Source organism: Uloborus diversus, chromosome 4, assembly GCF_026930045.1.
Source record: "Uloborus diversus isolate 005 chromosome 4, Udiv.v.3.1, whole genome shotgun sequence".
NCBI lineage: Eukaryota > Metazoa > Arthropoda > Arachnida > Araneae > Uloboridae > Uloborus > Uloborus diversus.
Genome location: NC_072734.1, coordinates 120892205 through 120908770, shown reverse-complemented (window position 1 = coordinate 120908770; position 16566 = coordinate 120892205). Strand labels below are relative to the sequence as shown.

The window sequence follows — 16566 nt, the reverse complement described above, 5'->3', positions numbered from 1 at the left end:
GTTTTAATAAAGTAACTGTCTGGTTCTGATAATATGACTTCCGTTGAGGGAAGGGTTAAATGATTATATTTATTAAAATAAATATGATGGAAACCAGCTTGAATTCTCCATAACGGTTATTGACGTAGCATCAATGGAAAAAAAACTTCTCTGATTAGCCAAAACACAAATTAACTTTTCAAAAGTCAAGCGTATTGATATCAGAGCCATACTATACATAAAATTTCGAGATGAAATGAGACATAAACTATGAACGTTCCCCATAATATGTAAGATTTCATCTCAAGTTATTGGCTTTCAAACAAAGGCCTGAGGGGATTCTCGAAAAAATGTCCCGTGCGTAACGCCAAGTTTTTTATTTTATTCAAGTATAACTAAAACTATTAATTAATTATGGGATTAACTGCTATGCTTTGATAGTATATTAAAACATGTATTATTCCCCAACAGCAGTATTTTTTAAAGGCGTTGGTTAGCTGGAAAAAATAAAAAACTTAGTGTTACGCACGGGACATTTTTTCGAGAATCGCCCCTGAGAACATTTTATATAAACTAACACATAATATATATTGACATATATATAAATTAGCACATATTTGTTAATTTTACTGTTACTTGTTTTATGTTGTTACACATTTAACTCTTAAAAACCGCCTAATGCCAAGAACGTACCCAATTAAGTCTTATAAAACACTATGCAAACAAACTGAAGCTCCGTTGTTTTCAATAACTAATAAAACGCCCTGAATATACTATGAAACCAATTTTTAACTGGAAAATAGTGCCATCAATTATGATGTAAAAAAAAGTTATATTGTTTTTCCGCATTTGCATCACGTTCGTTTTGCTTAGTTTTGTGTGCTTGAAAATGCCTACGTTTTGTTATTCTACGAAGAATAAAAACTTACTATTTGAATAGGAAAGCATTTTTACAATATTTATCAATGTTTTAAAATGTCTGATATCTTGAGAATATGAAAATGATCCATTACAGTGCTTCCAAATGGTTTTCAATAACCATAAACCATCTTTATTTCACCTATGACTTTTTTTAGCCTTTTCCCCATCATTTTAACAAGAATTAAAAGCCAATGGCTTAAACAAGAATCAATAGCTAAATGTTTAAAAAAGTTTCTTTAAAAAGTCAGGTATTTAAGGTTTAAATAAAATTAAAGAAATTGTTTACCTTCGTGTAAAAATATAGTTTCACCTCTTCACTGTTTACAGAAGTATTAAAATATAATCAATGCTTATGTTTAGACTTTTAAAGTGTACAACATGCTCATATTAATGAACCGTTTGGCTGTTTTAAACGAACAGCAAAAAAACCAACAACATTGCAAGAAAGCAAAAAATTTCGAAGCTTTGTGATCAGAAGGCGTATGAAATCTTTCGATTATATAAAACTTCCACCAACAACGTTTTTTCGCAGCGGGAATTTCTATTTGAATACTATTTTATACTTGAAGCACATGGAAAGCAAAGAGTTGTAAGTGCCAAAATGAAAATTTTGAAGATAACTTTTACAAACGGTAGGCATACCTCTCATAACATTTGAAGCAAGATATAATACTTATCTGGCGTGGGCAGGAAAATGACAATACCTGAAGAAATGAGTTTTTAAGATATTTGCAGAAATTTGTTTTGGATTCAATACTCTAACAATAGGGAAATGTTGGAATTAGTCGTTTTCTTCCAAAGCTATTTTTTTTTTCAGCACAAACTAAATAAACAAGCTTGCACAATGAAGCTAACATACATTAAATGACAAAAATGAAAAATGAAAACGTTGCAGTTTACCTGTCCACAGCAGTTGTTATGGCCATGGTCGGTGCTGTTATACAGCAAGATTTTTATAAAATATTTTGAAGAAGCACCAAATCAGATGAAATACACCGCCAGCTCAGTCATTTCCAGCCAAGGACTGCAGTTTCGTACTTATTAGTACTCATCAGCCCGGCATAGGAAAGTGACTGAGCTAGAGATAGAAAATCTCTTAAGGAAGCCAAGAGTGCCAAACAAACTGGTAGCTAATAAAGCATTAGCACAGACCAGGCGAGTGACCGAAGCAATGGTTCGGTTCAACTCAAAGATTGAAGGCAAGGCAGGTATATTCGGGCAAATGGGTGATAATTTACTGAATATACCAAATTAGAGTTAAAAATTTACACGCCTTTTACTTGAAACTTTAAAAGGTTTACTTACATCCCTTTGCTACTCATAGCCTTATTTAGTTGCAAGATCACTCAATGAAAAACTAATTTACTTTTCGATTTATCCATAAACTATTAGACTTTTCTGGGGAAAAGTCTCCCAATCTCTGAAAGCAAACATTTACTCCACATGTGATTCCTGACCTTGGGTGAATCAATCAATCGCATGCAATTGATTTCTCCCGCTATTTCTTTCTCCCGGGAGAGATCAGAAGTATGCATTATTTATCTACAAAGTCTTCGCTTTTTGATATGATAACAGAGAATTCCAACTTGTTTGTCTTTTCATATTTCATACAATTTAAATAAAACAGGAATTGCTTTTATATAAACTTGTGTACAGGCGTTCTTCGTATAACACGGTACTTATAGAACACGGTTTCGATATTACATGGTACGAAACTTCAAATTTAATACTTCATGCTTTTGATGTAACACGAATGTTATCTTGAAAAAAGATGGAATTTCATTTTTGTTTAATACATTCTGTTAATGTTTGAAAACTCAAAAAAGTCTTTACTCTGTTTTTATGAAAATTGGTTTCAATATGACACGGTAAACATCTCTTGATTCACATTATTTCTAAGTCTCGTATAACACGATTTCAATAAAACACGAAACACGGTTTCGATACAACACGATACATACTGACAAGGTTTTTACTATGTATATGATTAATTAGTGAAAAAAAAGTTAAAAAGTTATTCTTAAAAAAAGTCTCGTATAACACGGTTTCGATACTACACGGAACGAATTAACCGTGTTACACTAGGGACCATCTGTAAACCGTGTCATTTGAGCATGGCATATCACGTCTCCGCAGGTTACGTCGTGGATAAATTATGAAGCACATTAGAATGTGCTCTAAAGTAGGTATCCTCGCAGCATTAATCAAGTATTACGCCAGTATCTAAAATAATTTACAGCTAAATTGTATGTTAATATTCGACTACTTATCAGGTGTTAGTTGAGTGCACGCGGATTATTCAAATTAATATTGTTTCACACATAAGCATATGTATGTGTGCACAGATTGTATACAACATGAAACTGCAATATTCTGCTGAAAAAAATTAAGAAATAAATTTAATACAATAAGGAAATAGTGTTAACGCAATTTTAAAACTTTCCCTATAATTGTATAATATAAGCTGACGCAGTCAAAAATAATTGAAGTTTAAAAAAATAATAACAATAATTACTGAAAACATAATTTCCTCTATTTTTCTCATAAACAATGAGTTCCGAAAAGTTTGAGGCATTTTGTACCGGCTATTGATTTGCTATTGTTTTTCTTTTTTTTTATGGGGGGGGGGTGCATGTTCCGATTTAAACCGCTTTCTCATTTTGTTGACTTAATTATAAAGGAGTTGTAAGCCATTGATCGTTATTCCTCGTTCTGAAAATATAATAAATTCATTGTTCATCAAATGTTAATTTTTGATTTTACATTTATTATGTTTATTTAAACTGTACTTTATATTGCAGTTTTTTATACTTCAATTTTCAATATTGAATTTTCAAAGTATTAAATAAAATAGCTTGCATTTTAATTTTGTCCACTCTCTTACAAAACTGTGCTTGTTTAATAGATCATGTAGTTACCCCCCCCCCCCCATCCCCATCCTTCTTTAAGTAATCTCTTTGACATTTGATGGATTTTCGGTTTCAAGCACAAGTATAGTTACATATACGCAAATACGTTATATGTACAAAAACAAACAATTGTGGACAGGTTCTTGGGGTGTATATGCCGAGGTCACAGGTGAAGGTTGTCACAGGACCTGAACCTGAGTTCGCACCGCTGCAGCAGACTGCGCCACAGGCTCCGGGCCCTGGTGGTGAAGCGCGCGTGGTGCCTGCAGGACAGGACGGCAGCCTGCCGGGCCTTGAGCCGGATCTGGCTGAGCACACCCACGAGGAGCTCATCCACATTGTGGTGGATCACCACGGAAGTCTCGATGAACTTCACGTCGTAGTGACTGGCTATGCTGCGACCCTCTGTAGCAATTAGAGAGAAAGGTAATTAGATGTAATTGAATGCCTTATACGAGGGTCGATCCAAAAGTAAAGTTCCCATCAATTTTACAAATATACAGCGCTGTCTATTCTCAATGCAATTTACATCGTTGGAAAGAAAAAACGGTTATCTATTTTTATATATAATCACCATTTTTTTCTGTGCATTATTGTCGACAGTGCCCTAACTTCTGTATTGAGTGTCACAGGATTCCACCGCCAGAGTGGTACATGACAGTCAACAAACCCCTCCGTTCTTGATTGCAGTTAGAAACTCGAGTCTAGTGATTACCACTTGTTTCCTAAGTTTAAGGAACACTTTGAGGGGCCAACGCTTCCGGAGCGACGACGTGGTCAAAAAAAGGGTGAAGCGCTTCCTCAAAGGGTTGGTGGTGGAATTCTGTGGCACTAGATACAGAAGTTAGAGCACCGTCTACAAAAATGCAGATAAAGATGGTGATTATGTATAAAATAGAAAAAGGTTTTTTTTTCTTTCCAACGATATAAATTTCAATGAGAATACACAGTGTTGTATATTTGTAAAATTGATGGGAACCATACTTTTGGATTCACCCTCGCATATATATACATACATATATATATATATATATATATATATATATATATATATATATATATTGGGTGAACGCAAAAGTTCGTGCGGAGTTGCAATAGATGGCGTTAGAACGAGCGTAACGTGTTGTCATTAACACCACTATCTACGTAAGTCAGATCGTTGGAAAGGTGACGTGTGCAGCTTTCATTCCAATCAAAATAATTTGTGCAGATACAAACTGCTTCGAGAAAGATTACTTTTAAAATGAGTGTTGATAAAGTGCATTTACGGCATGTTATGCTTTACGAGTTTCGGAAGAGAATAAACGTTGCAGTAGCCGTAAAAAACATTCAAGACGTTTATCAAGATCAAGCACCAGCTAAACGAACTGTGGAAAAATGGTGTGCAAAATTTCGTTGCGGAGATTTTAAGCTGGAAGACGAGCCACGCTCAGGTCGACCTTCCGACATTGATGACGACTTTTTGCGTTCTTTAGTTCAGAATACTCCGCGAATTTCAACAGAGGAAGTTGCTACAGCACTTAAGGTTGACCAATCAACCGCTTTTCGGCGTTAAAAAAAATCGGATTTGATTTAAAGCTCGATATATGGGTGCCCCATTTGTTGACCGAGAGCATCAAAATCCAGCGAGTTTTTGCTGCCTAATCTTTACTCGAGCGGCTCAAAAACGAGCCGTTTTCGGATCGATTAGTGACGGGCGATGAAAAATGGGTCCTATACAACAACGTTCAGCGCAAACGCACATGGAAACAGGCAGGTGAACGTGGTGACGTAATGGCAAAGGCCAGTTTGCACCCGATGAAGGTGATGCTCTGTGTTTGGTGGGATTGCAAGGGTATAATTTATTTTGAGTTTCTCCCCGCCGGCCAAACGATTGATTCGGACAAGTACTGTCGTCAATTAACTAATCTGAAACGAGAAATCACACAGAAACGTCCAAGTTTGTCAAATCGCAAAGGCGTAGTCTTTCATCAAGATAACGCTAGACCACACGTTTCAAGACAGACGCTAGGCAGACTGAACAGCCTGAAATGGGATGTCCTAACTCATCCGTCGTATTCTCCTGATATCGCACCATCGGATTATCACTTATTCCGGTCATTGCAAAATCATTTAAATGGAAAAAAACTTGACTCTTTGTATGCCTTACAAAACGTCGTGTCTTCGTTCTTCGAATCTAAACCACGCAGTTTTTATGATCGGTGCATCCGTATGCTGCCAGAACGTTGGAAGAAGATTATAGACAACGATGGAGAATATACTATTGATTGAATAAATAGTTTTGCTTGCCTAATCACTGTATGACTTTCTTTCATAAACTCCGCACGAACTTTTGCACTCACCCGATATATATATATATATATATATATATATATATATATATATATATATATATATATATATATATATATATATATATATATATATATATACGTGCTGATTACAATTAAAGTACCTATTCCTAAATGCTTGAATTTGAAAACTAATCTTCAGAATGACTTGATATTTGACTGGAACAGTCCTGAGGAATATTTCCAAAATGAGCAATGCTTCCAAAAGTCAGGGTTCAGATTGTTCTTCAAAAGGCGTGCTAATTACTAAAACCAGCCGTGCTGACCACATTCCAATAATCAGCACAGATAACCTCTAATGTAGGGTAGAACATGTTTTATGATTCTAGTTACCAGTTAGTAGCGGACCAAGGCTTCGAGCAAATCGGAAAATCAATACGTTACTGTAAAGTGGGGCTACTTGGAGCCGAAATGTCCTATTTTTTGCTATTTTTACACTGAACTTTTGGTAAAACCCATAATGTGGACTGATAACCTGGTTTTTACCTCTTTTCAGTTGTTCTGCTACCACCTTAAAAATTTATTAAACATCAATTTTAACTCTTAATATTTTTTTTCTATTTTCAGAAATTGGGTTCAAGTAGTCCCGCACTGGGGCTACTTGGTCCCAAAGTCAAATCCATTAGAAAAAGTTGTAAAACAGGTGATGGTATGAAAAAGGACTAATGATTTTGAAAGGAAACTCAAAACGTACATTCTACTGAGCTAAACGTTTATATAAATTGCAAATTATTTATATAAATTAATATGAAATCAACGTATTCATAAAAACATATTTTTAGGCAAGCATAATTTTTAGCAAATAGAAATATAATTTAGCTCCAGTTAAAACCAATTGAAATGCTCAGTATTTAAACATTGGAAAGAATGAAAACTCCTAAGTTTAATGGCTCCAGCGGTACGATAAAACAGAAAGAAAAGAATTCAATTGGACAATGCTTTATAATTTTCTCATTGGTATTTGGTTAATCCGCTGTTTTTATCTTTTAAGCTATTTGCTTATTTGCCTCTTGGCTTTTGACGGATGGCTTTTCATGCACAAGCTCATTTTTTGCATTGAAAAAGGCGTAACGCCGAAACATGTGTCTGCAGTAATCTGCAATTTGTGCTTTTTGACGCTGTTATTTCTTACTTTACCTTCCAGGATGTTTTTTGTATATCCCTGTTACCGTGGAATTGCTCCTTTGTAGAACGACTTATTTTTCTTACTGTCTGAAAAAGGAAAAATTCCAGATAACTCACTGTCAGTAGAGACTGTCCGGACTCTGGCCAAGTCTGCTTTGTTGCCCACCAGGATGACAGCTTTGGACCTGAGACCGGGCCCCAGTGGCAGGGAAGACCGGGGCTGCCTGTTCGCGGTCTCCTTCAGTGTTTTGAGGCAGTGGCACACCTTCCTGAAGCTGGACATATCCGTCACGGAGTACACCAAAACCAATGCATCCGTGGAGCAGAACTCACCAGCTGGAACCTGTTGAACAAAAAAGAAGAGTTAGAGAATCAAAGAACAGCAGGTAAAATCTTAAATAAATAAAAACAAACTTCCTTGTACGTGGTAATGACAGTACTGTAATCACGAAGCATTTTTCACTCAAATTACAACCTTAATTACCATTTTACCTGAATGAATTTCAACAAGTCTTTTTTGCAAGTCTGTACGTACATATGTACCAACGATATTGAGGTGTATTCTTAATTTTGCCAGAACCAGAACGCCAATAAGAAATAGTAGTGTCGTAATAGAAGCATATTGAAGGAGCGAGTTTAAGCTCATGTTGACCATCCTAATTCTTTAATATAAATCCTGGTTGCTCCACTGAGTACTGAGTCGCAGACGATGATTTCGATTTCAGACTCAGAGGTGAGGAAGGCTTAAGCCAATATTTACAACTTCTTCAGCTTCTGTTGAATATTTGGCTATAAAGGTCTGTTCTAAGCAAGCAAAGGATACGTATATCGAAAGGCGGGCATAGAGATAGAAGGCGAACAGTTTCTGTTATGTAAGAATGGTTTTAGTTTTAAATTTTTATTATACCGTTACAATTCCGTTTGCAAGGGATTCATTGAGAAGTAAAAATACAATCAAGCCTTAATGTAAATGTGAAATCTAGTCTGGAAAATAAACTAGTGAGTATTATTTCAAGAAAGAAGTGCTGAAGCGTTCTGACACCAATGTTACGAAAGTAAGGGTACGCAAAATATCCACTTAAACTATCCCGAATTACTTGTAGCGATTTTTTCAAGATGTCTGCATGTGCGTGTATTATCCACGCAATGTATTATACGTAGCTCGCGTAACTCAAAAGCAAAAAGTCGTAAAAGGTAAAAATTTCGTATGTAGTGTCAGTTTAGGGTCTTTAACTACACTTCCAATTTTAGTGGCAATCAGACATTCCAAAACAACTCTTTGTTCATTTTTTTGTGACCAAATCAATGTTAATTTTAAGTCTTCTTGCTTATCCAGCTAATAAAATCACTAATAAAATCAAGCAAGGTTGTTAGAGTTTTCTTCGTTTTTCTTTTAATTGCCATAACGGTGTGACGTCAGACAAAGATGCCGTCAATTGCTACAATTTTTACAGTTAACAAGATTTTACACATATACCATCCCCAAACGCAACTATTAACGAATAAATATAGCAATAAGTATAATTAAGAACTGTCCGTACATCAGTAAATACGTATATAAATAGATAGATTCACTGTCAGAGATAAATTTAATTACACAAAACTATGATGAATTGTGTATTACCCTAATGTTTTCAGTTATACCTTTTGCAAGTCTCAGTTTTTTGTTATACCTTATTATTGCAAAAGTAATAGGCACGTTTAGTACATAATTACGACATAAAACGAAAATCGTAAGGAAATTAAATAGAATGCGACGCAGCAAACTGCGAAATAAACCATTGCGACATTAAACACAAGGACTTATAACATTAAATTCGCAGACAAAAGACTTGAAAAGAGTTCCTTAGTTGCTTTAGGTCATTTTCGAAACTTAATTTCCTTCCATGGATCCAAATAATGCCAGACGTTACTTAACTCCGGTAACTCCAAAGAATTTATTTGCCTCGCGAGCTACTAAAAATTTCCCAGTACTATAGTAATTATGTCCTTAACTTAAAAGTTTAATCTTGAAAATTCACATGCATAAGAATTACAATTTCTCATAGTATGCGTAAAAATGTTCACAGTCTGATAGCAAAGATTTTGCAACAAGAAGTCACATTCAACGTTTGTACTGCTGAATACTTAAAATTTGTATCATTTTATGGTTTATACCCAGCAATGAATAGATCTGTGCTTTGTATAAGCACGTGATTTAAGTGCATAAAGTAGTTCTTATCTTCAGCTCAACAAAAGTTCGTGTCTGAAATGAATAATGGTTAAAATATCATAATTAAATTTATAATCAGTAACTAGATTAAAAATTAATTAACCCTTTTATTGAAGCATTTAGTATCAAAACTAACTCAATCTATTCTTTATAATTTTACAGGAAAAACAAAAAATATTTCAAGTTCTGCCCACTCAATTTTTCCAAAAGATTTTGTTTTCGTTTGAAAGCATTCGGTACTACATTTCTGTTTTCATTCTTAAATTGGCAGACTTGTATAGTTATCACCAATAAAAATGATGTCCGTTGAGCTGATTTGAAAGTAAATCAGCCTTATATTATTATATTTTGTTTTCTATTCTAACATTAATTAACTTTAATAGATTTCTCATTTACAGTGACTCCCAAAAGTGTTCGTACAATTTAAAATTTTTTAGTAAAACCAAAATAACGCGAAACTGAATTCGAATATGAAATCCAATATTTTTTCACATCATTCCTATGTTATTCTAAATAAAACCCTGTAGTTTTTCCAAAATATTGACGAATCTTCTTTTTGAAATGGGTCAAAAACGAAGAGACAGAGAAATAATACGCCACGAAAGTCATCGTGCACTCAAATATTTTCGAATAAATTCATGATTCAAATCCACAAACACCATTCGAAATTTGAATTTTTTCCTCACGGTGGAGGTAAATTGGTTTAAAAGGTCTCTAAATTAGTTAATTTATTCCATTCTATAGTAAAGTGTTTGATAAAATGCTTTAAAGAAAAGAATCGGCCCGAAAACAAGGCAAGAAAAGGTCAACCGGCAAAGTTGACAAAGCTTAATCGGAGATTTACAGTTAAAAAATTTATGAAAAAAAAAAAAAAAACACATTTGAGTGATGTAACAGTTGTTGCAGAATTTAATGAAAACACTTACATTTAATCTTCACCTAAAATTGTTCGCCAAGTTCTCGGATTAACTGGATTAAATGGGAACTCTTAACGAAGAAATTGTTCGTGCGAAAAACGGAAAGCTTACGCGTTTTGTCGCAAAATAAATGATAAATAAACTCCAAAGCGTTTTGCAATAACGTCTTACTTACAGATGAAATTTAATTCAACATTTTTGGTTGAATTGTTGTATAATTGTCAATAGAAGAAAAAATGAGGAACTTGATCAAGAACTTAGTTGGATCAGTTTATCAGGACAAGTCAAGGGATTCTTGTGCGAGAGTGCATATCAGCATCAGCATCAGGACTTGGTAGTTTGGAATTTTTTGGTTAAATAATAAATCATGCTGTTCATTTAAATATTTTAAAAACCAATTTTAAACTCTTATCCAAAAATTTGGTTATCGGAAACAACTTTGTTTTTTTATCAAGATAACGATAAGAAGCACACGGCTTTCAACATTTGCGTCTAGTGCCTCAAAAATTGTCCTAAAATTTAGAAAATACCCCTTCAATCTTCAGATTTGAATTTAATGTAACATATTTAGAGATATCTGGAGGATAGATTAAGAAAATACGGCTTTGAAACGAAAATAGAGCTAGAAATAGTAACACTCGAAGTGTGGTTGAACAACACTTACTCAGAAATTACGCAAAAAAAAGGAAAGAAAAAAGAATGAAATCTATTCCCAGACGTTTAAAAGGTGTTGTTGATACTACATAACATTTTACTAAATGATTACTTAATAAAAAGTTAGATTATTCAATAATATATTAACATTTTTAAAGTGTACAAAGACTTTTGTGAGATAAAATTTCCGGCACTTTTTGGTTTTTTATTTTTAAAAAATTAAGTTTAAATATTTTTTAAAATATTTTCACGTAGTTTTGTTGAAAATTGATCATAGATCTTATAATTAAATACCTATACCGAAATAATAATTCGAACCAATGGATAGGGTCCTATTTCACTGAAAGTCGTAGGTGTACGAACACTTTTGGGAGCCACTGTATATGCAATCAGTAGCGGATATAAGGGGAAGGTCATGGGGGTCATTACTCCTCTTAAACCTTCGACCATAGTATCCATCCTTATTATATTCAAACACTTTATGAATAAAATGTAAACAGTTTCAGTAGTCTCATTCAGTAGTCAATTCATTAATTATTTTTTAAATTGATATTTTGAAATACTACTTCTTTTCATTCTTTATGAAATTAATTTGTAACAGTTATGATTTATTCCTGGCCCATTTGGTGCTTTTTATTAACATTTAAGCAGTTTCAGAAATGTTTTATGCCCAAAACTACAAGTTCGTTCATGGGAAGGGGGGGTCATTCTTCAGCGTAATCCCGCCACCCCCCCCCCCCACCCCCCACAAATAGTGGACTGTATCCGCCTTGTATGCCATGTCCTTTGGGGAGCAGAGTTTTAACGTTTCAATTTCAACTCCTTCTTTTGGGTGAACTCAAACATAAAATTTTATGCATTGTACCCAAGACTACACTCTCTGAGATTAACTGCGTATGAAAAATTAGACTTCATGACTGTTTATTAGTGAATGAAATCATGTTTCCCTTTACCCCATAGTGTTTATTCCTACACAAGAGACTGTGGTGTAAATTTATACACTCCGTTTATTTTTCCTTGAGGTTGATGTAGGCAGATAATCACGCTATGCATAATCAGCTTAGAAGCTAGATAAGTTCAGCACCATCGTCACTGCTCAATCTGTGGTCGTCGGTCATGTGCGACCCGATGATTCTTTCTAATGTAATCACAAATCATTTAACAGAAAAATCGTGCAAAAAAACTAAATTATGGCCTGAATTTATGTAAAACACATACAGGTCTTGTGCAAGAAAAATTTCACTCTCTTTGCGCAAAACAATGTCACTCTCCTGGCGCAGAAGAAAGTCACGCTCCTTGTGCAAAATTAATGTCACTCTTTTGGCGCAAAATATGTCACTCTCGTGGTGCAAAAAACTATTTAATTTACACCAAAAATTTAATCCTCCAAACAATAGGAAGAAAGAAAAACTTATTTGTTTCCATTTACTCCGGAGTCCAGAGTACCATGTTTGTGGGGAAAATACAGTGGCCGCCGCTTATATGAATCACGTTTGTTCTAAATAGTTTTGATTTCATGGACTGATTGACGGCTGATTCAATGAAGCAGCTAATTCAACAAAGCTAGGTTTTGTTCTGTTTTTGACAATTTGATTCATTAAAGCAGTTGATTCAATTATCCACTGATTCAATTAACCAGCGTCCACTGTATTAGAAACGCCTAAACTGCTCATCAAAAATAGCTGGTTAAGTAAAATTCATAAATAAACGTTATTACTGACGTTCCCACATGAAAAGTAAAACTAGTTGAAAGCAGTTACTTCGCATTTGTTGACCTGCTGGAGAGGAAAATGTAAGACTCCTAAAGTTTAGAAAACAACTTTTTTTCCAGTGTCATCTTCGAAGAATGACGATGTCTACATAGCTGCACGAAGCACGCCTAACTCTCAGAATGTCTTCTTTAAGTTAGTTCCTCATCTTCACTTATCAACAGTTTGGTTTCGGAAATTTACCACAAGTGTGGTAAAAGAGTTTCTTTCTATCTATCCAATGTTTATTTTTAACAGATAACCTTTACTCTTTAAGTTGTCACCTGAAATATTTTTGAGATTAATTTCGTAATAGTATCTTTATGAAATTACTTTTAATTTCTAAAAAGTATCTTTTTTATCCGACTACGGCAAAGCCAAAAGGAAGAGTTACAATTTTTTAGCAGTCTATGTATATTTGTATTTACGTATGTTCCACCGTAGTGCCTAAACTACTTATTCGATTTTCATGAATATGGTGTCAATCGATTCGTTATTACAGTCCGAGTAATACAGGTTACATTTTACGCAGAGGTTACTCGATTTTAACCTTTTTCTCTTTTTTGGCCAGGGTTTTAAATAAATTTGATAATACCCGACTAAGGGAACAAAAGGTAAGAAACAAGTTTGGTGTTGATTACTATTATTGTCTTACTAAGTAAGATCAATCTTTTATAATTAAATTTTCTATCAATTTGATGCAATAAACTTAATTTACCATTCTAGTATATCAAACTAAAATGATTACTTGTTTAATGCGTATTACTCTCACAATTATTTAAAAGCAGAAAATATTAAACGGAAAATATTAAAATAAAACAAGCAACGATAAAATTAAAAATTCGAAAAAGAAAAAAAAAAAACCGACTGAGTCGCAACTGTAGAATTAAGAGGAAACATTGAAAATCCTCTAAAAGCTTTACATTATTAAAAACAATGTCAGGTACTTTATTTGCTACTAGCAAAAATACCCGGCGTTGCCTGGGTCAGAAAGAAATGTAAGAAACAATCGCTACTTCCTTTCGTTTTCTGTTTTAACTGAAAGAACTCAAAACATATCACTTTGACGTGATTAAAAATCGAGCTTCTTCCTTACCCATTAAAGTAAAATAGCAATAAGTATAAAGAAGGAACGAATATTCATTTAGAAACGAAAGCACGAATTTAAGCATATAAAAGTTTGAAGAATTTCCAAAATATGAACTAACAAAAACAAAAATCACTGAAAAAACAATGCGCTTCATTTAATTAAATAGTACACACTCAAAAAAAAAAACTCTCTACTATGTTTCTTTAAGGATGCAAAAAGTAGAGTTTTCAAAGTTTAAACGACTTTAAACTCAAGTCTGCTCCGGAGAAGCCTTGATTCAAAATTTTCATTATGATTACTTTTATAATTGCTGTTGTTAGGCAACGAGTTTTTGTAACAACGGGGTTTTATATTCGCAACTTCAAAGTTCGAATACGCTACCTTGCGGTGATTACCAATACTAAAAAAAAGGTAAAAAATTCCATTCCACGAGTTTTCTTTGGGGTAAATTTCCGGCTTAAAGCAGTTTGTGGTTTAATAGAATTTTAGAAGAATAAAAAAGAAAGCTTCGCACAAATACGATGAAAAAGTACTGTCATTCACTAAACGTCAAAGCAAGTTATAAGTTATGGCATTTGTTTGTTTCACCTTTTTTCATCCGCCATTAGACAGTGGCTGCTGCGCCCCCTATAATTTATTGGAGTTGCGAACTTAATTATTTAATGGGGAAATGATACGAAATTTACTGTTTTCCACCATAACTTTTTACAACTAAGTTTTTAAGGAATAAATTACAGCCTAAGTTGTTCCCCGATTATGTATCTATCTATGGTGAAAAAATGGTTAAAAACCGTCCACATTAGCTACCAGTTTGTTTGGCCCTCTTGGCTTCCATAAGAGGTTTTCCATTTCCAGCTCAGTCACTTTCCTATGCCGGGTTGATGAATGCTAATAAGCACGAAACTGCAGTCCTCGGCTGGAAATGACTGAGATGGCGGTGTAGTTCATGTATTTCTGCTTTAGCCCTGGCTAATGGGCGGTAATTTACTGAATGGGTTTAATTTTTAATCATTTGATGTGGAAATTACATGACATTTACTGTTTTCGATCACGACGTTCTTAAACTAAGTTTTTTAGCAGTAAATTATAGCCTAAGTTGTTCCCTGTTTATGTAGGTATCTATGGTAAAAAAATGGTTGAAATCCCTCCAGTAGTTTTGAAGTTTACCCCGGACATCCGGACACCGATTAGCCCTTTATGTATAAAGATAAGGATGCAACTCCTAAGAAAGCAATAAATATCATGCTTGCTCCGGAGAAGCCCTGATTCAAAATTTACATTATGATTACTTTTAATGTTCCTGTTGTTAGGCAACGAATTTTCGAAACAATGGGTTTAATCTTTAATTATTTGATATGGAAATTATTTGACGTGTACTGTTTTCGATCACGACGTTTTTAAACTAAGTTTTTTAGAAATAAATTATAGCCTAAGTTGTTCCCCGATTATGCAGCTGTCTATGGTGAAAAAATGGTTTAAATCCCTCTAGTAGTTTTGAAGTTTACCCCGGACATCCGGACAGAGATTAGCCCTTTATGTGTAAAGATAAGGATGCAACTCCTAAGAAAGCAATAAATATCATGCTTGCCCCACAGAGGCCTTGATTCAAAATTTACATTATGATTACTTTTAATGTTCCTGTTGTTAGGCAACGAATTTTCGAAACAATGGGTTTAATCTTTGATTATTTGATGCGGAAATAAAATGGCATTCACTGTTTTCGATCACGACGTTCTCAAACTAAGTTTTTTAACAGTAAATTATAGCCTAGGTTGTTCCCCGATTATGTAGGTATCTATGGTGAAAAAATGGTTAAAATCCCTCCGGTAGTTTTGAAATTTACCCCGGACATCCGGACAGAGATTAGCCCCTTTATGTATAAGGATAAGGATGCAACTCCTAAGAAAGCAATCAATATCATGCTTGCTCCAGAGAGGCCTTGATTCAAAATTTACATTATGATTACTTTTAATGTTCCTGTTGTTAGGCAACGAATTTTCGAAACAATGGGTTTAATCTTTAATTATTTGATGCGGAAATAAAATGGCATTCACTGTTTTCGATCACGACGTTCTCAAACTAAGTTTTTTAGCAGTAAATTATAGCCTAGGTTGTTCCCCGATTATGTAGGTATCTATGGTGAAAAAATGGTTAAAATCCCTCCAGTAGTTTTGAAGTTTACCCCGGACATCCGGACAGAGATTAGCCCTTTATGTATGAAGATAAGGATGCAACTCCTAAGAAAGCAATCAATATCATGCTTGCTCCAGAGAGGCCTTAATTCAAAATTTACATTATGATTACTTTTAATGCTCCTGTTGTTAGGCAACGAATTTTCGAAAGAATGGGTTTAATCTTTAATCATTTGATGTGGAAATTACATGACACTTACTGTTTTCGATCACGACGTTTTTAGACTAAGTTTTTTAGCGATAAATTATAGCCAAAGTTGTTCCCTGATAATGTAGCTATCAATGCTGAAAAAATGGTTAAAATCCCTCCAGTAGTTTTGAAGTTTACCCCGGACATCCGGACAGAGATTAGCCCTTTATGTATAAAGATAATGATGCAACTCCTAAGAAAGCAATAAATATCATGCTTGCTCCAGAGAGGTCTTGATTCAAAATTTACGTTATGATTACTTTTAATGTTCCTGTTCT

At 34.1% G+C, this 16566-nt stretch overlaps 1 protein-coding gene across 1 annotated transcript in view; it reads right to left on the bottom strand.

Moving 5' to 3' along the window:
• Window positions 1-3972: 3972 nt before the first annotated feature.
• The window catches only part of LOC129220802 (GTP-binding protein REM 1-like), a 91680-nt gene continuing 79086 nt past the window's right edge, over window positions 3973-16566 (bottom strand). Inside the window, exons 3-4 of the mRNA XM_054855232.1 lie at window positions 7403-7628; window positions 3973-4214 (exon numbers count right to left, since the gene is read on the bottom strand). Coding sequence (XP_054711207.1) covers window positions 3973-4214; window positions 7403-7628 — 468 coding nt within the window. The remainder of the gene's footprint in view (window positions 4215-7402; window positions 7629-16566) is intronic.